A 26,458-nucleotide genomic window follows, 5' to 3' on the forward strand; every position below is an offset into this window, starting at 1 on the left:
GCCTGATGCATGGTGGGATCAAGGGCTACCAAGTTATTTCAAATGAATGACACTTGACCTTCATTCAAAGTCACTAGAGTCAAATTGGCTAAAATCTTTAAACCACTTCATTTTAATAAACCAACGAGGCCTAGGAACCTGATATTAGACCTGTGACATACTGGGATAGAGTGCTACCAAGTTTGCTCAAATGTATGACCTTGACCTTCATTCAAGGTCACAGGGATCAAATAGGCTGAAATATCTTGTTAAGATTTCTGCTTCATAACCAAGAGGCCTAGCGACCCGATATTTGGCATGTAACATGCTGGGATGAAGGACTACCAAGCTTGTTCAAAAGAATGACCTTGACTTTCATTCAAGGTCACAGGGTTCAAAAAGGCTAAAAAATTTTCAACGTCTTCTTCTTAATACCCAAACAGTCTAGGGACCTGATATTGGGCCTATGGCATGCTGGGATCAAGGCCTAGGGCTACCAAGTTTGTTCGAATGAATGACCTTACCTTCATTCAAGGTCAAAGGGGTCAGATAGGCTAAAATCTTTAAACAACTTCTTCTTAATAACCAAGAGGGCTAGAGACCTGATATTGGGCATGTGATATGTTGGGATGAAGCGCTACAAATTTTGTTCAAATGAATGACCTTGACTTTCATTCAAGGTCACATGGGTCAAATAGGCTTACATCTTTAAAAGACTTCTTCTTAAAAACCAAAAGGCATAGGGACCTGATATTGGGCCTGTGGAATGCTGGGATAGAGGGCAACCAAGTTTGTTCAAATGAATGAGTCGACCTTGACCTTCATTCAAGGTCACAGGGGTCAAAAATGCTAAAATCTTTAAACGACTTCTTTTTAATAACCAAGAGGCAAAGAGGCCTCTAATGAGCTTAGGGATGATATAAATTCTTATTTACTCTATTTGTTAAGTATGAACCATGTATAATTACCAGATTGCAGGTGAGCGATTCGGGCCCATTTGGCCCTTGTTTTTATCCAAAACACTTCATATTCTATTAAAATGGCTTCTTTAAAACACACTCATGTGAGTTCACTTCTCTGTGTTTATGTAGTATTTATTATGATCCAAAATCTTGGTGAATATTTTGTTTTTCCAAATTTACTTTTTTCAAATTTTTTGGTCCCAATCACTTAAAACTTCTGGGTTCAAAACTGCATACAGAGCTACATATGTATGATCATCCATGTTAACCAGTGAAAACTAAAATGAAAAAATGTTTTGGCTCGAGCACCATATAGTACCTATGCATGGATCTTTCAAGAAGTTCATGCAAATCGTTATGCATTCTCTCTTAGTGAGGCAATGAAATACATCATAAATAGATCTCAAGGTCTAATATAGGACTTTGGCCTCTTCATCAAAAAGTCGTTTGAACTGAGGAAAGCGGGCTTGCTGAATGCATAAGTTGTTCTTGTTTTATCATTATTGTGTTATACATGTAATGTTTTCTTTGCAATTTGCTATCGATCCTTGTTTGTGAATGTAAAAATACAAATAAATGAATTGAATTGAATTGAATATATATATATATACCTAGAGCCGTGGAATAGTTAAACCATACCAATGTCATAGTAGAGAGTACCAGTGACATTCGATGCCATGTTTTAAGTATGAGAAACACCTGAAACTGTGGAATAATTAACACAATACGGGCCTCGAACAATTCATTATTTCGACTATTTCACAGTTTCAGGTGTTTCTCCTTTACCTATTTCCTGGATGACAATAAATGAATGGAATAATCCATCCCCTAGTGCACGTAGCGACACACGTTGGTTCACAAGGCACAAAGATAAGTAAAGCTCTCTTAAGTTGTGGAATCTTGTATACAAGTAATTTGAATTAATATATTAGCATGATTTTTTAATCTTTTTATTTTAAGGTATATCTTTGTTCTCCTGGGTACTATTTTGGTGGGTCATTTTTCACGTTTCACCGGCTGCGTCAAACCGAAAGTAGAACTTAATTGAAATCATTGGCCTACAATATACACTGTACATATAAAATTTGGCAGTACAAGAAGGTTAGTATCATTCCAAATAATATCGTCATAACCTATATGATACGTTGGTCGTTCCCATTCGGGATGGCAGTGTTTTTTTTTTTTTTATCTTATTAAGATCGGTGTATCCAGACACACGGGGGACAATTATTTTATTACGCCGAACAAAATTAAAATAAATCCATAAATTTGTTATATTCAACATCAACAAGCTATCTAAATCTCTGGTTAAAAAGGATTAGTCGGATTGCAGAAAAAATAATCAACAATGTTGTCATTGTTCCTTGACTGGCGTGGTCCAACGACGTCCTCTTCTAGTCACATGTGTAGCGTTCTTGCCTTAGGTATCATTAGAATAGAACAAACAGCAACTTGTTTAACTGCACTGTGTATTGACCACGTGTAATAACTACATCCGGTTCACTACATCCGGTTCAGGGAGTACTCATTATTTGCATTGGGGAGTAATCATTATCTTTAACAAATTAACCAGTCTGTATTAACGTTACATCCCCCTTCTAAAAAGAAGTTAACAGTGTTAATATTTGAGTGACTCCCAAGTAAAGAAATTACAGTTCATAACGCGTTTGTGCCTTGTAATTAGAATTATGACTAGCAATTACACTATGCATTATTGAGTCCAAATAAATCACTTTTAACCAATTTAACTGTGTCCATTATTTATGACTAGATTTAACACAATGACTAGTTTGTAACACAATGAACTAGTAACGATAACTAAACTGAACTAAAAAATTATTAATAAAGGCACTGCCTTGAACGCGAAATCACACCCAGTAAACAGCTGTCACGTATTCACTCAGGTATGCTGGCTTCTTGGACACTCTCGAGTCGACACTCTGGTTGGTTCAGCAGCTGGAGACGGAATTGGATCTGGCACAGATTCTCGCGAAGGCATTTCCTTGGGCTCCCTTGGTGGTTGTTGGGTTTGTTGTTGTAGTGTGTTGGGTAGTTCAACCTCAGATGTTTGAAAAGGTTCTTTTGTCCTGCGTAGGAATGTTCGATTACGTCGATATGTTCTACCATCTTCCGTTTCAACTTTGTATGAGCGGATATTAACCGGCTCTCCCACAACCTTTCCTTTTGTCCATTCTCCTTTGCGATCTAAAACTGGTTGGATACGGACAGTGTCGCCATCTTTCAGGTTTGACAGCTCTTTCGCTGTTCGATTGTAATACTTCGCTTGAGTTTCCTTCCGTTTTTGTAAGCGTTCAGAGACATCATTGGAAGCTTGAGGCTTCAGCAATGTGGTCGACATTGGTAATAGTGTCTTTGTCCTTCGGCCAAAGATCCGTTGATTAGGTGACACGCCTAGTGTTTCTGTTGGAGTGTTTTCTCCATTCAAGTAATGCCAAGTAGGGATCTGATTTATCCTCCAATGCCTTTCTCATCAGTCGCTTCATTGTCTTGACTGCGTTTTCAGCCTTCCCGTTAGATTTTGGATGATACGGTGAACTTGTGGTGTGTTGTATCTCGTATGTCCTTACAAAATTTTGAAATTCTGTACTTTGAAACGGAGGGATGTTATCAGTAATGAGCGTATCTGGCATTCCATGGCGCGCAAAGTTTCGTTTCAACTTTGTAATTACTTCTTTTGCCGTTTTATTGTGTAAACGGTCTACTTCGAAGAAGTCTGAATAGTAATCTACTGTTATCAGATAGTTCTTCTGGTTGAACTCGAAAAGATCACTGCCTACTTTCTCCCATGGTCGTGACGGTAGTTCGTGACTCATTAACGGTTCTTTCCCTTGTGCATCATTGTAAGAGTTGCAAATGTCACATTTCTCTATGTACTGTTGTACGTCGCTGTTCATCCTCGGCCAGTATAAACATTCTCTGAGACGTCTGAGACATGCCTGTAGGCCTATATGTGATGAATGAACACGTTCAATCATTTCTCTTCGTACTCTCTGTGGTATTACGACTCGATCTCCTTTGAAGACAATACCATTTTGAATGGTCAGTTCTTCCCTGAAGGGGAAATAAAATGCTAGGCATTCAGGAAGTGAGTCTTTTTTGTCTGGCCAACCTCTCCGAATCACAGATTTTAACTGAGTAAGTTCATCATCTTCCTCTGTAGCAGTCTGTAGTTGCTTAAATCTCTCAGGTGATATCGGAAGATGCTGCACCAGGTTGACAGTTTTCAATGTCTCGTTCCGATCGTGATCTCTGTTCCCGCGTTTTTTCGTATGGCGCAAAAGCTCGGCTTAATGCGTCAGCCATGTGCATCTCTGGGCCTGGTTTGTATACAACCATGCAGCCTCAGCAGCATGCGCTGAAGTCGTTTAGGCGCACTTACTAGACTCTTCTTACAGATGATTTCTAGAGGTTTGTGGTCCGATTCGACTAGGATTTTCCTTCCATATGTGTAATTTTCAAATCGTTCCATGCCAAAAACAACGGCCAAGAGTTCTTTTTCAATTTGAGCGTAGTTTTCCTCTGTAGGAGTTAACGCCCTTGATGCGTAACAGATTGGATGACCCTCTTGTAGTAAGCATGCTCCCATACCTGACTGGGACGCATCACACTGTAGGACAGTTTCCTTTGTTGGGTCAAAATACTTCAACACTGGAGCACTTGAAAGTATTGCTTTAATGTCCTCAAATGCTCGTCCATGTACATTAGCATCCCACACAAACTCGCTGTCATCCTTTAGGAGTTTTCTTAGTGGTGCTGTTGTCTCTGAGAGACACGGGGCAAACTTCTGTACGTAATTTACCATGCCTAGTAACCTCTGGACTTCTTTCTTTCTCTAGGTGTTGGCATTTCGGCAATGCCCTTTACTTTGTCTGGGTCAGCGCGTAGTCCATCTGACGCGATGATGTGTCCCATATAGGTGACCTCGTTTAGTCTTAACTTGATTTTGTCCTTGTTTAGACAAACACCTCTTTCTTCACATCTTTGCATTAGCGCAAACAGTTTGTTGTCGTGATCAAGTCTAGCTTGATCGTCACTATTGCCACATCCGTAAACAATAATGTCATCATGAATGGCCTTAATGCCCTCAAGACCTTCTAGGGCTTGGTCTATTCTTCGTTGGAATTCCTCTGGTGCAGGGGCTATACCAAATGGCATTCTGTTCCACTTATAGCGTCCCCACTGTGTTCCAAAAGTAGTTAACAAGCTACTTTCTTCATCTAGCTCTACATGCCAGAAACCATTTTTGGCATCTACAACTGTAAAAAGTCTCACATTCTGTAGATCCGGCAAGATGTCTTCTATAGTAGGTGTAGGATAGTTGTTCCTTTTGAGTGCCTTATTTAAGGGCTGTGGATCAATGCAAAGGCGTATCTTTCCGGACGGTTTTGATACGACGACCAAGGATGATATCCAATCAGTCGGTACTTGCACGTGCGAGATGACCCCTTTTTTCAACTAGGGTGTCTAGTTCCCTTTTGACCTTTTCCTTCAATGCTATGGGTAGTTTCCTTGCAGGTTGTTTGACTGGCTGAACATTTTCGTCAATTTCCAAATGTAGTTTGCCATCTAACTTTCCTTCTCCTTGGAATACCTTTGGAAAGGCTTTAGCTAGGTCATCTTCTGTATTTGTGGCCATTATGCTGTCTATCTGATTTATTTGTCCTGGTCCTTCCTTGATAACATTGTTGTTAACCTTGATAAAGTTCATTTCCTGGATCGCTTGTGACCCAAGTATAGGGTTAACTTCCCCTTGTACCACTACAAACTCGAAGATATATTTTTCTCTTGTTTTTAGGATTCTTGACAAGACATTTCCTCTTGCCAACAGGCTTTACCTGTGTTTTGTTGAACATTACCAAGGTTCCTTTGGACGGCTTGAGATATTTCAAGGTTTTATCTTTATATAAGCACGAGTATAACTCTGAAGGTAGAACATTCACTGTTGCTCCACAGTCTAGTTGAAACTCGACATCTTTCCCTGCCATAGTTACCAATGCGTTTATTCTCTTTTTGTGTCTAGTACCACAGGCATTTACTTCTTCTATACTATACATGTAATCTTCGGACTCGGAATCAGTAGTTTGATTTTCTTCTTGATCTACATAATGGACCTTTTTCTGCCTTCTCTTTTGTTGATACTTCTGTGATGGGCATTTGACCTCAAAATGGTTGGTTTTCCCACATTTGTGACATTTTTGGCCCCATGCTGGGCATGCTTCCTTTTTGTGTGCATGGATGCGTCCACAGAATTTACATTCACTAGGTTTTTGCTTTGAGCTACCGAAAGTTTTTTCATGTTTTTTCCCTTTCGACTGTTGTCGCCTTACAACTTGTACCTCCTCTTGAGTGATCTCTCGTAGTTGTTTTGACGTTTTTTCACTAGCTCTGCACACATCAATACATGAAGATAATGTTAATTTGGCATCCTGAAGGAGTTTTTTCCTTGAGTTGTTATCTCGGATTCCAATGACCATTCTATCCCTGATGAGATTGTCCTCTAGGGTACCATAATTACAGGTTTTCGCTAAATTGCGTAAGGCAGAGACATATGTATCAATGCTTTCACCTTGTTCTTGGTCTCTCTTGTTAAAACAATATCTCTCATATGTTTCATTTGTTTTCCCAACACAAAAAGTGTCAAATTTCTGTACAACAACTTCAATGTCCTTTGATTGATCTTCAGTTTCAAATTCAAACCCTTCAAATATCTCCAGGGCGTCAGGGCCTATACATGTGAGAAATGTAGCAGTTCTTAGGCTTTTATCTTTTGTTGACAAACCCGTAGCTATTTCATAATTATCCCATACACGTTTAAAACGCTTCCATGACTGAGTAAGATTAGATTTCAGATCTAATTTCGGAGGGAATGGTATATTGAAAGCTGGTATGTTAACATGAACTGGGTTAGCTGGGGCTGAAGCGCGGGCGCCTTGTGACGTTGACGGAATTGACATTGTTTGTATATTTTTTCCTTTCGATTGTCACATAAACATACAGTCAAATGATACCTTACAATGTTTGTGTGTTTTCCATCCCACTTCTGACACTATGTAGCGTTCTTGCCTTAGGTATCATTAGATAGAACAAACAGCAACTTGTTTAACTGCACTGTGTATTGACCACGTGTAATAACTACATCCGGTTCACTACATCCGGTTCAGGGAGTACTCATTATTTGCATTGGGGAGTAATCATTATCTTTAACAAATTAACCAGTCTGTATTAACGTTACAACATGCGGAGCTTTCAAGGGCTCATTTCCCTGAAGGGTTATTTCTCTCGGCCAGGGGTAAATTTTCCCCGCCTCCCGATTCCCGGGAGATAGCTTATTTGTTCAATGTCGTGTGGTCAAGTTTATAATCCAATGAGAACATTCTAAATGAAAGTGAAGTATAATAATATGCATGATATGCAATGTGTCCTTGTTTACATTCTTTTAAACCGATTATCCTTATTTCATTCATATATTCATATTTTCCAGTTTTGTTGGTTATAAAGGGAGTTAATCTACTGATTGTAGCCTGCGTTGGTCGATGCCAAGCCAAGGGAGATAACTAGTATATTCTAATCATGTCAAAGGCTATTGGTGCAGGGATTCTGGGACTTGGTTTAGCCTATGTTGGCTATAAAGTATATAGCCTTAAAAGATCAGTAAAACCTAAAATTGAGCCGATTGAAGAAGGACACAAACGGTCTTGGGAGTCGGATAACGATAGGATGGATATATATGTTCTGTATTCTGAAGATGATTTCGAGGAAGTAGAAACATTTCGCAATTACCTTTATTCCAACATTAAAACACAGGATGTAAATGTCGTCTTAATGGAGGAGATAGCGAAAGGGAAGACTATCTTCAGAGCGTTTGAAGAAGGATGGGGGCAATCATTGTACACGTTTCTGTTTGTGACGAAAACATTTTGCAATGATGACTTGAAAGTTTTCCTTGGCGATGCTGGCCTACTTGCAGATCTTCGACGTTCTAAAAATCTCTGGAGAATTGTGCCTGTGTGGGTGGATACTGGTATTGAAAAGTCTGAAAAGTGCCCACTTGAATTTTCTTCATTAGAGGGATTACACTACCATAGATTTTTGGTGGATAAAAAGTATACCAGGTGCTTCGATAGCATTGACAGGCTTTTACGTGAAAAACAATGTCGACACCAATGAAAGTCTAACAAGACAGCAGAACAACAATACTGGCTATAAGTCAAAGTCTCTCAAAAAATGCTCCACTGCATATGAACAAGAATTGATGTTTAATCATGTATATATGTGTCTAATATATTAACACAAAAAAATAATATAAAATAATTTATTTTGCCGACTTCATTCCATATAGGATATAGTGCCACCGATTTTTTTCGGGATGCAATTAGTTATTTTTTTATATTTTTAACTTGAAGTAAAATAAGAAGCTCTAACTTTTCAATGGTGGTAATGGAGTAAAATAAGTAAGTTTTGTAACTGAAGAAAAATACTTAATTGTCTGCTCCTGTTTTTGAAAGTGAAAAATAACGAAGTCTCGATAAACTGTAGAAACAACTATGGAAGTGTCATAGAGCTGAAAATATTAAAAGAATCTTTGAAAAATTCATTGATTTTTATATTTTCGAATCAAACACAATTGTCATAGTTACAATAGGATCTTACATAAGCTATCAAAACTTAGTGATGCATTCTTCACAAAGAGGCGTAACACAGGTAGTAGTCGACGACTTTACCTTAGTGTATCTGTGACTGATGTATACGTTTTTATGCTTCTTTTCTTTTCTGTACTGTTTTCTGTGTCTTACTCCTGTTATGTCCCGTATTTCTTTCTACTTTGGGGTGGATCGATTATACTCAAAAGTGACTTGCAAAGATGTCTGAAATACAGTTTTTGTCGGCAAACTGTCAGGGTCTGGGGGATAAATTAAAACGAAAAGATGTTTTCTCCTACCTTAGATCGACAAATAGTAACATTATCTGCTTACAGGACACTCATTTTACTAAGGAACAAGAACACATTATTAGAAACGAGTGGGGCTTTCAATGTTTTTTTAACTCTTTCAAATCGAATGCAAGAGGGGTTGTAATTCTTTTTAAAAATAACTTTGAATTTAAAGTGTTTAAGGAAAAGAAAGATGATTCAGGCAACTTTTTGGCTTTAGATGTTGAAATTGAAACGTTCAGAATTTAATTGATTAATATCTATGGTCCAAACAGGGATAGTCCCGAATTCTATAACATTTTGAATGAAACCTTGGAAGAATTTGATAATAAACATTCAATTATTTGTGGTGATTTTAATTTAGTGCTGGATCCCAAGCTTGATTATGATAAAAACTATAAAAATCTTAACAATCCTAAGGCCAGAGAAAAGGTATTATAAATAATTCATTATTTTAATCTAACCGATATTTTTCGAGAACAACATGAAAATATCAGAAGGTATTCTTGGAGGAAGAATAGACCTTTGAGACAAGCTCGTCTTGATTTTTTTCTCATCTCCGAAAATTTGATTTCAAGCTGTAATAAAACGAGTATTGCTTCTGGTTATCGTTCTGACCATTCTTTTCCTGTAATATCTTTTCAATTTCAAAAATTTTGACCGGGAAAGGGGGTGTGGAAATTCAATAATAGTCTCCTTCAGGACATTGAATATTTAGATCTTGTAAAAAAATGTATTTCTGAGACAAAATTGCAGTACTGTCTTCCAGTCTATAATCAGTCCAACATAGTTAGCATTTCAGATTCAGATATACAGTTTACTATTGATGACCAGCTATTTTTTGAAACCTTGCTCATGCAAATTAGGGGGAAAACTATTTCATACTCCTCGTATAAGAAAAAACAGCAGAATATTAGGGAAGATCATCTTAAGAAGGCAATTCAGGCATTAGAGGATCAAAATGAACCAAATTTAGTTGATTTAGAACTTAAAAAGAAAGAGTTACAATTGATAAGGGAAAAGAAAATTAAAGGGAGTATTGTTAGATCTCGAGCTAAATGGATTGAAGAAGGGGAGAAACCTACTAATTATTTTTTCAATTTAGAAAATCGAAATTTCACATCTAAAATTATACCAAAGTTACAATTAGATGATGGGAAAGTAATAACAAACCAGGATGAAATTTTGCAAGAAGTTTTCAATTTTTATAAAAAGCTGTATGATTCTAATAGCAATCTAGAAGATATTAATTTAGATAGCATTTTAGAACCATTTAATGTTAAAAAAAAATAAGTGATATTGATTAAAAAAATATGGAGGGCTTAATAACACTGGAAGAAGCTGGGAAAACTTTGCAAAAAATATGAAAAATAACAAAAGTCCTGGTATAGATGGCTTTACAGTAGAGTTTTATGAATGTTTTTGGAAATATTTAAGTAATTTTGTTGTGCGCTCGATCAATTTAGGGTATCTTTCTGGCATTTTATCTATCTCGCAAAGACAAGGTATCATCTCATGTATCCCTAAGGGAGATAAATCCAGACATTTCATAAAAAATTGGAGGCCAATAACTCTTTTGAATGTTGTCTATAAAATAGCATCAGGTACCATAGCTCGTAGACTTAAATCAGTTTTGGATGAAATAATTGATAATGATCAGACTGGGTTTTTAAAGGGGCGTTATATTGGCGAAAATACCAGACTTGTCTATGATGTCATGCAATATACAGAAGAAAATGATATTCCAGGTATGTTTTTAATGATTGATTTTGAAAAAGCTTTTGATTCGGTCTCTTGGGTTTTTATAGAAAAAGTATTACATTTTTTTGGTTTTGGGAACTAGTAAACTGTCAGGGTCTGGGGGATAAATTAAAACGAAAAGATGTTTTCTCCTACCTTAGATCGACAAATAGTAACATTATCTGCTTACAGGACACTCATTTTACTAAGGAACAAGAACACATTATTAGAAACGAGTGGGGCTTTCAATGTTTTTTTTAACTCTTTCAAATCGAATGCAAGAGGGGTTGTAATTCTTTTTAAAAATAACTTTGAATTTAAAGTGTTTAAGGAAAAGAAAGATGATTCAGGCAACTTTTTGGCTTTAGATGTTGAAATTGAAACGTTCAGAATTTAATTGATTAATATCTATGGTCCAAACAGGGATAGTCCCGAATTCTATAACATTTTGAATGAAACCTTGGAAGAATTTGATAATAAACATTCAATTATTTGTGGTGATTTTAATTTAGTGCTGGATCCCAAGCTTGATTATGATAAAAACTATAAAAATCTTAACAATCCTAAGGCCAGAGAAAAGGTATTATAAATAATTCATTATTTTAATCTAACCGATATTTTTCGAGAACAACATGAAAATATCAGAAGGTATTCTTGGAGGAAGAATAGACCTTTGAGACAAGCTCGTCTTGATTTTTTTCTCATCTCCGAAAATTTGATTTCAAGCTGTAATAAAACGAGTATTGCTTCTGGTTATCGTTTTCTGACCATTCTTTTCCTGTAATATCTTTTCAATTTCAAAAATTTAGACCGGGAAAGGGGGTGTGGAAATTCAATAATAGTCTCCTTCAGGACATTGAATATTTAGATCTTGTAAAAAAATGTATTTCTGAGACAAAATTGCAGTACTGTCTTCCAGTCTATAATCAGTCCAACATAGTTAGCATTTCAGATTCAGATATACAGTTTACTATTGATGACCAGCTATTTTTTGAAACCTTGCTCATGCAAATTAGGGGGAAAACTATTTCATACTCCTCGTATAAGAAAAAACAGCAGAATATTAGGGAAGATCATCTTAAGAAGGCAATTCAGGCATTAGAGGATCAAGATGAACCAAATTTAGTTGATTTAGAACTTAAAAAGAAAGAGTTACAATTGATAAGGGAAAAGAAAATTAAAGGGAGTATTGTTAGATCTCGAGCTAAATGGATTGAAGAAGGGGAGAAACCTACTAATTATTTTTTCAATTTAGAAAATCGAAATTTCACATCTAAAATTATACCAAAGTTACAATTAGATGATGGGAAAGTAATAACAAACCAGGATGAAATTTTGCAAGAAGTTTTCAATTTTTATAAAAAGCTGTATGATTCTAATAGCAATCTAGAAGATATTAATTTAGATAGCATTTTAGAACCATTTAATGTTAAAAAAATAAGTGATATTGATTCAAAAAATATGGAGGGCTTAATAACACTGGAAGAAGCTGGGAAAACTTTGCAAAATATGAAAAATAACAAAAGTCCTGGTATAGATGGCTTTACAGTAGAGTTTTATAAATGTTTTTGGAAATATTTAGGTAATTTTGTTGTGCGCTCGATCAATTTAGGGTATCTTTCTGGCATTTTATCTATCTCGCAACGACAAGGTATCATCTCATGTATCCCTAAGGGAGATAAATCCAGACATTTCATAAAAAATTGGAGGCCAATAACTCTTTTGAATGTTGTCTATAAAATAGCATCAGGTACCATAGCTCGTAGACTTAAATCAGTTTTGGATGAAATAATTGATAATGATCAGACTGGGTTTTTAAAGGGGCGTTATATTGGCGAAAATACCAGACTTGTCTATGATGTCATGCAATATACAGAAGAAAATGATATTCCAGGTATGTTTTTAATGATTGATTTTGAAAAAGCTTTTGATTCGGTCTCTTGGGTTTTTATAGAAAAAGTATTACATTTTTTTGGTTTTGGGAACAGTATAATAAATTGGGTAAAAACCTTTCACAACAATGCTAGTGCTACTATTAATCAAGGTGGGAATTTATCTTCATTTTTTCCAATTAAAAGAGGCTGTCGTCAAGGCGACCCTATCGCTCCTTATATATGTATTCTATGTGCAGAAAATTTGGCAATTAAATTACGACATAATGAAGGAATAAAAGGAATTGATATTAACGGCTGTCCAATACTCTTATCGCAATACGCGGATGATACCTCACTGGCACTAGATGGTTCAGAGAAATCACTTAGGGAATCAATAAAAGAATTAAGACATTTTGCTAATATATCAGGACTTAAAATGAATGTTTCGAAAACTCAAGTGGTATGGATCGGAAGCAAAAAATATAGCTCGGATACATTTCTTCCAGAACTAGATCTTCAGTGGGGGCAAGAGAGGTTCACTCTTCTAGGAATTGACTATCATGTTAATCTGCATATGATACCCAAGTTAAATTTTGACAAAAAACTGATAAAACTTAAATCTCTCATAAAATCATGGAATAGGAGAATTTTAACTCCAATTGGCAAAATACATATAATTAAATCACTACTTATTTCCCAATTTAATCATTTATTTATATCTCTGCCAAACCCAGATGAAAAATTTCTTTCCAAAATTAACTCTGTTCTCTATGAATTTCTATGGGATAGTAAAATAGATAAGGTTAAAAGGGATATTTTGATACAAAACTATACTGAAGGAGGACTTAAAATGGTAAATATTAAGGCCTTCATTGACTCTCTCAAAGTCAGTTGGATAAGAAGAGCTCTTCTTAGTACATCTAAATGGCAAGTGATTCTCAAAACATATATAAACATAGATTTGTTAGCTAACTGTGGGCTTGAATATGTAAGAATGTGTCAAAATAAATGTAATAATAGTTTTTGGTTTGATGTATTTAAAGCCTATCAGCATCTGCATTCTAGTTACAAGAAGAATGTTAACAAACATCAATTTTATATGAAAACCCCTATCTGGTACAATGATGAAATTACTATAGGAAAAAAAAATATTTTTATGAAGGACTGGTATCAGAAAGGAGTTATAGTGATACAAGATCTAGTGAAGGATAAAACTGCAGGTACTTTTTTTTTAACTTTGATGAATTTACTCAAAAATATCAAATTCACAGTAATTTTCTACATTATCTAAGTGTGTTATCCGCAGTCAAGAAATGTTGCGCCAATGCAGCTCTCCCATATGCTAATGTTGTATATCCTTACATTCCAATCAACCTGGAATTATTTCTAATGAAGTCCAAAGGATCTAAACACTTTTACAACTTTCTTATTAAAAATAATGTAATTCCAACTGGACAGAAAAAATGGAATAAGACTTTTGACTTTGACAATCCTACTTGGAATAAAATTTTCAAACTTCCTTTCACTATCACTAAAAATACAAAGCTTCAATGGTTTCAGTATAGAGTGAATCATCATATTCTTACTACAAACTCTCTACTTTTTAAATCTCATGTTGTCATTTCTCCATTATGTGTTCTCTGTAATTCTGAAACTGAGACTATTATACATGTGCTGTGGGAATGTCAAGAGGTTCAGAACCTTCTTTATACTTTTGAAAATCTTTTAGATGCACTCGTCATTCCCTTCAGTTTTAATAAAGAATCATATCTATTTGGTCTTCTTTCACAGAATCTGAAAAATAATGGGATAGATAATGAAATTCTCATTATAATCAAACATTATATTTACAAGATGAGATGTCTGCATAACTCCTTAAGTATAAATGCTTTAATCAACACTATCAAGGACCACTATAGGGTACAAAAATATATAGCTACTAGTAAAGGTGATTCTGCTAAAGAAAGGTTTGATAAGAATTGGAAGAAATGGGAAAAACTGGTAGCATTGTAAAAGGTATACATTATTTGCCCAGATTTCTTTTTTTTGTTTTTGTTTTTGTTTTTTGTTTTTTGGGGTTTTTTTTTCAATTCTCTTGCTTATTTATCTTCCCGACCTTGAATATTATTGCCACAATTAATCAAATTTTGCTTTTGCTTTTCTTGCAATGTTGAATATTTGATGTCTCATAGTTACACCCCACCTTTCTTTCTCTGTCTGTCTGTCTGTCTGTCAGTCTGTCAGTCTGTCTACATGTCTGTGTGTCTGTCTCTGTCTGTCTGTCTGTCTATGTGTCTGTCTCTGTCTGCTTGTTTCTGTCTATCAGTCTCTCTCTCTCTCTCTCTCTCTCTCTCTTTCTCTCTCTCTCTCTCTCTCTCTCTCTCTCTCTCTCTCTCTCTCTCTCTCTCTCTCTCTCTCTCTCTCTCTCTCTCTCTCTCTCTCTCTCTCTCTCTCTCTCTCTCCTAATTAGGTTTGGTATGTTTGTTCTGTTTGTTTGTACACAAATCAATTAAAAATATTTTAAAAAATAAAACTCATTCAGATCAATTTGGATGCTTACATGTAAAATGTACAGTGATTACCTCATACAATTATCGTTCTCTATTAATGATGTCTTTGTGGGTGATATCATATATAATGTTATGTTTGAGGATAAGAGGACATGTAATAACTTTGATTATGATATCAAAATATAAGATTTAAATTTATTGATCATGATATTAAAATACATGTAGTAAGGATATTTTGACAATGATGATGATCATGGTAATGATGATGCGAACTGAGTGATAATGTTAGTGTGCAAAGCTGTAACTTTACTGAGTGTGATAATGGTAATCAAATATAATTTGCTACTGTGGGATATGGTGATTAATGAATGACGTTGTATATTGAGTGAATATATGTACTATGATGATGATGATGATGATGAATGAGTGAATGAAGACTATGAATGATTTGTGTGCTGATATCTAATGTAATTTTTACATTTTGAAAACTTCTGAAAAATAAAAAAAAAAAAAAAAAAAAAAGAGGCGTAACACATATCGGCTCTAAAAGGTGACCGTTTTCAAAATCCAAAGTTAAAATATCAAAATATGAAGGCTCTGAATTCATATCCTTCACATCTGATATATAAATGATTTTATTTGGGAAAAAGTAATTTGTTAATTGTAGTGGATAATTTATAAGATGGCCACAAAGTTGCATCATAGTGCAATTTGTGACTTTAGGTGGGTGTTTTCCCGTGTTAAAATCCACTTTTAACTTAGAGCGCATCAAAGGACCAACTTTTACTATGGCTAATTTTATTCAGCGTAGTAAAATAAATCTTTAAATCCAAAAAGTGGTGGCATATATATTCCAGGGTTGGATATAACGACAGTGATAGTAATCACTGGAATTTTAAGGATGGTTGTTGTGCAAAAAAATTGAAGCGAATGTTAAAGGCCCACTACCTTTCCGAAACGGTTTTTGATTTTTAAAATGGGAATGTAAAACGAGATTAATAATTTTGTCGAGTGGCAAAAGTTATTAACTTAACGTTAATGCTACACTTATTATCACCTCCTAAACAATTTAATTAAAATAAATAAAATGTTAATTTTCATAACGCGGGTCGTCTTATGTTTTCCCCGTCGTCCTAAATACCGCGCGGTAGTTGACTATCACTGCGGCAGACGGTAAAACAGCGAAATGACTCTCCATTGTTATCATATATTACGCAGGAAATTTTGCATATGTTTGGTGTTGTAACCTCATCTTAGGCCATCGGTATATATTTTCTGAGGTAATTAATGTTTTTAAGAAATCTTTATATTTTGCTCCGGAAAGGTAGTGGGCCTTTAAATAGTTGTTTTTCTTTTCTATACATGTACTTTATAATTGTGTGTATAGATGAATTATGATTTTGCCCCTTCAATGTAGAACCTGACAAGGCTGACAACTCTCAGAAATATCTCTGAAATCAATTTAAGTTTAACATATATGCATTCTGCCTTCATTAAATTATCAGATATATACACGGTTTTTGATTTTTAAAATGGGAATGTCTCACGAGATTAATAATTTTGTCGAGTGGCAAAAGTTATTAACTTAACGTTAATGCTACACTTATTATCACCTCCTAAACAATTTAATTAAAATAAATAAAATGTTAATTTTCATAACGCGGGTCGTCTTATGTTTTCCCCGTCGTCCTAAATACCGCGCGGTAGTTGACTATCACTGCGGCAGACGGTAAAACAGCGAAATGACTCTCCATTGTTATCATATATTACGAAGGAAATTTTGCATATGTTTGGTGTTGTAACCTCATCTTAGGCCATCGGTATATATTTTCTGAGGTAATTAATGTTTTTAAGAAATCTTATATATTTAAGTTTAACATATATGCATTCTGCCTTCATTAAATTATCAGATATATACACAATATATGCATACAAACAACTTTGTGTCAAAATTTACAATATTAATAGTTAAATTTAGATAACCTTAACTGAACTTGTAGTTGTGATACTGATGTGAAATTGATTTTAATAGTTATAAGTTTACTTATCGTTAAACTTGATGTTAAGACAGCATTAACAAGCTACATGTACTCGATAAAAGAAAATATTTAATAAAACATGATGTTTTTTTATTTGTTTTTATTTTTTTTTTTAACTTTGTCAGATTTTTAATGTTTGTCGGATGATTGTCATTACACTGTATACATCATTTTATATAGCCGCGCTTCCATTACTATTCCTATAAAGTGGTATCGAATAATTATTTATTCAGATCCAGGTACATGTGCATGTTCAGTCTAAGAGTATACTACATGCTAATGTTAAAGAACATAATTTTGAATACTGAATATGTCTTTTCTGTATATAGTTTACATCCAAATGCCGATGACTTTTTTGTGTTTGACCATTTCTCTTTCCCTGTTATTTTCGAAGTACATTAATTTTATTGTATGTATGTCACCTTTTTCTCATATGTATACCCTACATGTACACGTGCCACAAATACATGCGCATAAAGGATGTCATAGTAGAATGGTAAAATACCAAGTGTGTTACATTTTTGTCGATATAACACGTTATACATGTCTGATGATTTCCGGAATCTTGCTCCGTTTCGGTGATTCGTCGTACCACTCGCTATCAAATTTGCGAAAAATGGACTGTAATAATGCGGTATATACATTACAATGCATATATGCAATTACAATAGATATTAAAAATGATAAGTATATTACGATACTTGAACTTAGCCTTCAAGATTTATTGTATCAATGGAAACAAAACCGAAAGTACATTATCATGTCACCTGAACGCTTAAATGGGTAATGCTTGTTTCAAAACATTTAAATGACTCTGACAAGAGGAAATCCCAACAAACAAACTTGGGTAAGTTTCACCTGACCACGTCCATTGTTTTTTCCAGCAGTTTATGTTTTACCACTATGTTTTATCACTGTGGAATATTCTACGTAACGTAAAAAGTATTACTATTATTAATCAGGCTAATTATATAAGCCAATGATTATATTAGCGCCCATTAAGTTATATCTAGGCCCCAGGACAATGTCGGATCGCCATACATGTATTTGGTCGAAAATGAAAGTAAACAGCACCGTTCGACGAGCACTCAAATACTTTCAGTTTCATCCTCGATACTCCATGGGTTACTCATATGAATTTAAGGCAAAGTCTCTGAAGAGCGCAGCTACATGTAAATAATAGCGATACGTACTGTTGTAGAAAAGATAGCACCTTCTGACTGAAAAGTCTACCAAAAAATGATATCTTTTCTGCTAGAGCAGAAGATATAGTAGAACATGGTGTATACATTTATCTACGAGGTTATATATAATTAACTACATTTGTACATAAAATGTACTAGTATATTTCATTAACAAAGTCACATACACAGAATATCAAAGGTTGAAAAGGATTTGAAATAATCCAACCGGAATAAATCTATCTTGTTTATATGAAAAACTTGGCAACATGCCATGTTATTAAAAAAAAGCGGGTCAATGTGTGTTATTAAATATGGTCACTCAGCTGACGGAGCATGATTCTTTGGCTCAGTCAGTTAGAGCGGTAGATTTCCATGCCCGAGACATGGGTTCAATTCCTGGTCGGGTCACCCAACAGGAATGTGTATTTTCCCTGTTTTTCTACATTGGCACCCAACTAAATAACTCATAAAAGGTGGAAATCTTAAGAAAAACAGGGGGAGTAGTGTAAAAGAATCAACTGGTAGGTGTGGTTTGTACATAGTGTTAAATACAGAACCGTCACTCAGCTGACAAAGCATGCTTCTTTGGCTCAGTCGGTAGAGCTGTAGTTTTTCACACAAGAGACAAGGGTTCGATCAATTCCTGGCCGGGCTTTCAACAGGAATCATGTGTATTTTACCTGTTCTTCTACATTATCAAAAATGTGCAGGAAGTTTTTGGCATCATGTTTTGTGATGTCACTGCTGTCGGTGCCATGGAGTATATCTTTGAGATCAGTACATTTATTGCGTCATTTTTGTCTATGTGTAGTAATTCAAAACTACAGTAATTCCAAAGCTTATCCTGATGTCACGTTTCGTATATACAAAATAATTGACATCTCGTTGTGCTAATAACGAGACTTAAAACATGGCTGTACATTGGGGTCAAGACTTTTCCCGTGGGACACAATGCAATCAATTAAAGTCCAAGGGGTAATGGGATGTAATGGAATCTCTATTGTCACACATGCGTTATGGTTAGTAATGCTTCTCTATGTGCGGCTTTGCAATCTTATAACTGATGTTAATATATATTCATATAAATATGCACCCCTGGACTTTCACATAGTAAAACTGAGGGCAGCTTAATAGAAAAAAAAACAAACACAAGCTTGTAAAATTTGCCTTTGAAGACTACAGAGAGAGCGACGCTACACTTAAATTCCACATAGTCAACCATAGTGTACTATTATACAGCTCTTTCTTATTGTACATGTACATCAAAGGACTAAATTACCTTCTGTTGCCTCCAGTTTTTAGCCCACCATCATCAGATGGTGGGCTATTCAAAATGCTTTTTGTCCGTGGTCCGTCGTCCGTCCCTCCGTCCGTCCGTTAACAATTCTTGTTATCACTATTTCTCAGAAAGTACTGAAGGGATCTGTCTCAAATTTCATATGTAGGTTCCCCTAGGGCCCTAGTTGTGCATATTGTATTTTGGGACCAATCGGTCAACAAGATGGCCGCCAGGCAGCCATCTTGGATTTTGATAGTTAAAGTTTGTTATCGCTATTTCTCAGAAAGTACTGAAGGGATCTGTCTCAAATTTCATATGTAGGTTCCCCAAGGGCCCTAGTTGTGCATAGTGCATTTTGGGACCAATCGGTCAACAAGATGGCCGCCAGGCAGCCATCTTGGATTTTGATAGTTAAAGTTTGTTATCGCTATTTCTCAGAAAGTACAGAAGGGATCTTTCTCAAATTTCATATGTAGGTTCCCCTAGGGCTCTAGTTGTGCATATTGCGTTTTGGGACCAATCAGTCAACAAGATGGCCGCCAGGCAGCCATCTTGGATTTTGATAGTTAAAGATTGTTATCGCTATATCTCACAAAGTACTGAAGGGATCTTTCTCAAATTTCATATGTAGGTTCCCCTAGGGCTCTTGTTGTGCATAACACGTTTTTGGATTGATCGGTCAACAAAATGGCTGCCAGGCTGCCATCTTGGATTTTGATAGTTAAAGATTGTTATCGCTATTTCTCAGAAAGTATTGAATGAATCTGTCTCAAATTTCATACATAGGTTCCCCTAGGGGCCTAGTTGTGCATATTTCGATTTTGGACCGATCAATCAACAAGATGGCCACCAAGGAGCCATCTTGGATTTTGATCGTTGAAGTTTGTTTCTGCTGTTTCTCAGAAAGTACTGAAGCGATCTGTCTCAAATTTTATATGTAGTATGTTTGCAAAAGTTTGAAAAGCAGAGAAAAGATCCCTCTTCCCATTGTCAGACATAGATCATTCTTTGGTGGGTGCCAAGATCCCTCTGGGATCTCTTGTACTATGAGATATATAGTCCAGGGTGGATATAAGTTATCAGTGATAGTAAAATCTGGAGTATCAAGGATGACTTAAGTGATTTTAGCTAATGAGAATAGCATTTATCATCAAAATATATTTTGTTTTCATACTAAATCTGTCTTTCTGATTGATAGATTCTTTTTCTTCATACTTCTGTGAAGAAAAACGCAGAGAATGGTGCACTCTAGGCAATAGCTATGTATCCCTCTTTTATTATATCGTTTAATACTTTTAATCTTACAGATGTATTAAAATCTAACAAAAAAAGATAACTAATGAATAACCTTAATTCTTTCACACCGCTGAGCACACACACACTTCCCCTCTCTACCACCTCTATTCCACATACACTTTTTTTAGTACGTCTTCTGTCCATCTTTCCGTCCGTCCGTTAAAAATTCTTGTTATTGCTATTTCTCAGAAAGTTCCAAAGGGATTTTTTTTTTCAAATTTCATATGTAGGTTCCCCTAGGGCCCTAGTTATGCATATTGCATTTTGGGACTGATCGGTCAACAAGATGGCCGCCTGGCAGCCATCTTGGATTTTGATATTTAAAGTTCGTTACCTTTATTTCTCAAAGAGTACTGAATGGATCATTCTCAAATTTCATATATAGGTTCCCCTAGGGCCCTAGTTGTGCATAATGCCATTTGGGACCTATCAGTCAACAATATAACCAACCAGTCGCCATCTTCGATTTCATTGTTGAAGTTTGTTACCGCTGTTTCTTAGAACGTACCTAAGCAATCTGTCTGAAATTTTATATGTAGTATATTTAAAAAAGTTTGAAAAGCAGGAAAAAGATCCCTCGTTCCATTGACAAACATAGATCATTCTTTGGTGGGCGCCAAGATCCCTCTGGGATCTAGCTTGTTGTACAATGTACATTGTTATCGTCGATATGGATTCATGTCAATACATAAACCATGACACTCGCCCAACTGGCATACCATAACTGCAGAACTAGAACAAGAAATGTACTCGAGTTTATATGCATCTTAATTTCTTTCACAAGACAGAAATATATGTTATCATGATGACTTGTCAGTGTCCATTAATTCAATGTTCCAGATAAACCATAAACAAGTTTAAATAATTAGCATAAAATATATATATTATTTTATTTTCATGTGTTTAAGGTAACTCCTTCCATGGCCAATGTGTATGGTGGATTATGATTGGACTATTCAATGAAAAATGTAAAGTCATGACCTACTGACTCGCATATCAAGGGAGATAACTGATTCACCAGTCATGTCAAGGGAAATAACCACTGCTACAGCCGTTGGTATTGGAATATTAGGCCTTGGTTTGTTTGGTTATAAAATGTATACCAATGGCTCATTACGACCAAATCTTAGCTTTAGAAAACAAAAAATCAAACCCACCACACTGCAAAGAAGAGATAAACGCATAGACAAGGTGGGTAATGAGACCAGGGACAAGATTCAAATGGCTGAAACACAATGTTTTAAAGGAGTAAACAACACATTGAAACTCAGTATCAGTGACATACAGAAAATAGCCAGTAACCTGCTAGCTCAAAGAAGGATAAGTGAGGAGGATGTTTCAGATATGAATACCTTGACTGACGTTTTAATGAAGTTGAGTAACAATCACATTTTAGCCCCTATAAACTACCAGGAAGTAGTGACGTCAGTTCTTCATGATGTAGGTTTGGAGTTAAATGAAAAAGCTGAAGAATTACTCCAGCTCCTCAGGAATACTGTTCTTGACCATCTGGAAACAGATATCCAGAATGCAAGAATGCAAGCTTGGGAGTCAAAGAGCAAGAAAATTGACATTTATATTCTGTACTCCCAGGAAGACTACACCGAAGCTGAAAAATTTCGAGATAACATTTACCAACATGTGAATACCCGGGACATCAAAATTGTATTGATGGATGATGTCGGAATAGGGCAGACAACCTTTGACTCATTTGATGAAGCAATGAAATCCTCAATATACACTTTTGTTTTTGTGACAGAAATGTTCTGTAGGGACACTATGAAAATTTTTCTGTCACAAGCTGGATTGGTTAACTACTTGCAAAAGTTGAGAAGTTCTGAGAAGTTATGGAGGTTTGTCCCGGTGTGGGTGGATCCTGGTATAAATGAGAGAGAACTTTGTCCAAACGAGTTGTCTTTAATACAAGGACTGAGGTATGATAGGTTCTTAGAAAATAAAGAGCATGCCAGATGTTTTGAACACATTGATAAATTAATAAGAATTGGAAGAAGAAGAGAAATGGAGGAAAGTGACTAACTATTGTTATCAGTTCCTTAATACAGACTTAAAGAGCCACTGTTTGTGTCAATACAGACTTAATGAGCCACTGTCAATACAGAGCCGCGGTGGCCGAGTGGTTAAGATGTCTCCACATATTGCCACAAGCCATTCAACCCTGGGTCACAAGTTCAAATTCCATGTTGGGCACTTGCCAGGTACTGACAGTAGGCCAGTGGTTTTTCTCTGGGTACTCTGGCTTTCCTCCACCACATAAACCTTCCACGTCCTTAAATGACCCTAGCTCAGAGTTAATTATAGAACAAAATTAGCATAATAAACAATCAATACATTCCCGGTGAAAATCTTTGTGACAGTAAAGGTTCTTGTCACTGTTTTATCACTTGGCATAGTGGTGATAGTCAACTACTGTGTATTAATTAGGATGAGGCCATGAAACATAAAGACGTTATGAGAATTAACAATTAATGTATCTGTTTAGCATTGTTCAGAAGGCGTTGATAAGTATAATGTTACTAGTAATTAAGCTGATAAATTTAAAGTCCCAATATCTGTATCTGTCTTAATTTTTTTCATGATTTAGAAGAATGTTGAAAAAATAATCATGTTGTAAATCATGCAGAGACAGGACTGAATCGAAATCAAGATGAGCGATGATGATTTAGTGAAACAAACCGAAGATAACCGACATTATAACGTCATTGCCGAGAACGTCGTGTGACTATCGTAACTATGTAAAGTCTGTCTGAACTCTTCCAAGAACGGGTCATGAACTCTCTGACTTCCGTTCGGCAATAATCATAACTTCTATGTCTTCTAATTTAAAATGATGGCATGTTTACAAGTATAGACTTTCATCAACTGCTGTACCAAAGATATTAAGAGATCATTATAAATATTCTTTGATATAACTTAATTTCAAGTTATAAATGTTATCTGGGCGGCATATAGATAGAATAGCGCCCGTTAGGGCGCTATGAATATTTATCTGCCACCCAGATTGCATTTATATCTCCAATAAATGCAAGTTAACAATCCTTTAATTTTTATATTTACATTTTACTTTCTAGTGCAAAGAAAAAACATAAAAAAGATTCGAGTGAACATTTGAATTTCCTGCTTCAGCCATTTAACCTCAACAGCCAAGTTCAATGTGATAAAAAATAGTCCCTATAAAAATTGAAAAGATAACAAAATTACTATGTTTTCCAATAGCTTTTCAGTTTAATTTCAATTATCCAGACATTCAAAAGATTTTTTTTATAAGTTTCATAACCAAATTGGTTCATTCGACTACATTGTCAATTTTCCCGCGCGGACTAACATGGTGTCAGTAAATAAGGCTCACATCTATTTATGTAGATATTACTACGCTCTAGGCTGCATTAATTGGCTCATAATGCAGATCAAGGTTATCATTAGAGTAATGGGAGTCACATTTTTTGGTTTGATTAGTTTTACGTCCTGTTAACAGCCAGGGTCATTTAAGGACGTGCCAGGTTTGTTGGTGGAGGAAAGCCGGAGTATCTGGAGAAAAACCACCGACCAGCGGTCAGTACCTGGCAACTGCCCCACATAAGATTCGAACTTGCGACCCAGAGGTGGAGGGCATGTGGTAATATGGGAGTCGCAGTGATAAAATGTAAATATATAGTGTAAAAAATGTAGTATGTCCTTATAATGGAACAAAATATGAAAAAACAAATATTGAAACAAAACTGCCTTCCCTAGTGCTTTCGCAGCTACATGTATCACTGCTCTTTAGGGGATGTTTATTGATCAAATGTTAACAATGTATTGATGGTCAATAAACATTCCCTGAAGACCACCGGTAGCTGCAATAGGGCGAGTGAAAACAGATTTGTTTTAATATTTGTTTTTGCATATATACCGGTAGTGTAATATATAAAATGAACAAAATGTGACAATAATTGAAGTTCCTGAGGAACCTCTATCGTCGAAAAAGCATCAACAATACCCATCATTTGAACAATAACAGATGTATAATTGTGTTAATATGTGTTTAATTAACACAAAAATGCATGAAGAATAATTTGTTTTCCTATTGGTGCATGCACAATGAGTACTTAATTCCGTATAGGGCATAGTGCCATGTAATTTTTTCGGAATGCAAAATTGAAATAAGAAGCTCAAACTTTTCAAATGTGGCAATGGTGTCAAGTAACTAACTTTTGTAACTGAACAATAATTCTTATTCATCTGTTCTTGTTTATGATAGAGAAAAATAACATTTGTCAGCAGTGGAGCATTTTTGAATTTATATGTGCCATAACTGGGCGAAATTTTGACATGTTATTTTTAGCTCACCTGGCCTGAAGGGCCGGTGAGCTTATGTCATGGCGCAGCGTCCATCCGTCTGTCCGTCCGCCCGTCCGTCTGTCAACATTTCCTTTAAATCGCTACTTGTCATAGAGTTCTGCATGGATTGTAACCAAATTTGGCCACAAACATCCATGGGGGAAGGGGAACAGAACTTGTATAAATTTTGGCTCTGACCCCCCGGGGGCAGGAGGGGCGGGGCCCAATAGGGGAAATACAGGTAAATCCTATAAATCGCTACTTGTCCAAGAGTTCTGCATGGATTGTAACAAATTTGGTCACAAACATCCTTGGGGGAAGGGGAACAGAACTTGTATAAATTTTGGCTCTGACCCCCAGTGGCATGAGGGTCTGGGCCCAATAGGGGAATTAGAGGTAGATATTTGAATTCCTTCAGAAAGGAAACAATGAACCTGTATTTAGAACATTACTTGGCATTACAAACCAGGTGAGCGATACAGGCCCTCTGGGCCTCTTGTTTCTCCAGTAAACTATTGAAGTTTTGATGAATTAAGTGGAGAATTAACCTCACATTGTTTTGTAGGTATGAAAAATATGGCATTCACCAATCAAAAGTGAGCATTGATTACCATATATTCCCTATACTATTCTATAGTGAAAAAAGTCCAATATTTCAGATGTTTACGCCCATGAAATGTTGTGAAATGTTGACCTGTCAACATTGCAATGATGACTGTTTATCATGACGTCACAATTCATTAGTATTCAGCACTACTTGGCAACTTCCGCTGAAGTGTGTAAAGCAATCGCAGCACTCATTACTTCTCGGCATATGTCTGTATGTGGTAAAAAACAGACAGAACCAGACCAAAAATCACTTTGTTTTTATCAATGATTTATCGTTCTGTGTTCTGCCAAATAGTTTATCATTGATTGATCACAATTTATAGATTCATTCTTTATCATATTTTATTTTAAAACTAGAATGACTGCAGTCATTTTATTTGCTACCATACATTATAATTATACATTTGTAATAAAGTAGATTCTTTCGTATTTATAATCACAATAGAAGGTATAACAAAGCATTTGTAGACTGAGTTTTCGGTCAACATGTGTTTTGTTGATTTTCTGCTGCTGTTGGCCTCGGGCAACATTATGCTCTTCTAATAACATAATACACGTTGACCAAAAACTCAGTCAACAAATGTATAATGTTGACTATGGTTATAATGACCTGGTTTTTATATTGAATGATTTTGATAAAATATTTCCTATTTGTTTACTCCTCAAAAATAAAAGACAAAATATTTTTAATGGAAAT

General features: G+C 35.6%; 1 protein-coding gene across 4 annotated transcripts; it reads left to right on the top strand.

Annotated features, from left to right (window-relative positions):
- The first annotated feature begins 1,907 nt into the window (after positions 1–1,907).
- Positions 1,908–23,112, top strand: LOC138324727 (uncharacterized). 4 transcript variants are annotated; one of them, XR_011208673.1, is made up of 2 exons: positions 1,908–2,042; positions 7,444–8,554. XR_011208673.1 is itself a non-coding variant. In XM_069269833.1 (2 exons), exon 2 carries the CDS (start codon positions 21,838–21,840, stop codon positions 22,849–22,851), a length of 1,014 nt encoding a protein of 337 aa, XP_069125934.1. In that variant the 5' UTR covers positions 1,962–2,042; positions 21,723–21,837; the 3' UTR covers positions 22,852–23,112. The 4 variants fall into 4 exon arrangements, 3 of the variants coding, with proteins under 3 accessions (XP_069125934.1, XP_069125932.1, XP_069125933.1); XM_069269833.1 differs by lacking the exon at positions 7,444–8,554 and adding an exon at positions 21,723–23,112 and having other exon boundaries at positions 1,962–2,042; XM_069269831.1 differs by lacking the exons at positions 1,908–2,042; positions 7,444–8,554 and adding exons at positions 17,754–17,902; positions 21,723–23,112.
- Positions 23,113–26,458: the final 3,346 nt, after the last annotated feature.

Source organism: Argopecten irradians, chromosome 6 (assembly GCF_041381155.1).
Source record: "Argopecten irradians isolate NY chromosome 6, Ai_NY, whole genome shotgun sequence".
In the NCBI taxonomy this organism is placed as follows: domain Eukaryota; kingdom Metazoa; phylum Mollusca; class Bivalvia; order Pectinida; family Pectinidae; genus Argopecten; species Argopecten irradians.

What these genes read in the sequence shown, in the direction of transcription:
- LOC138324727 (XM_069269833.1), top strand. Translation starts at nt 21,838, where the DNA reads ATGTCAAGGGAAATAACCACTGCTACAGCCGTTGGTATTGGAATATTA.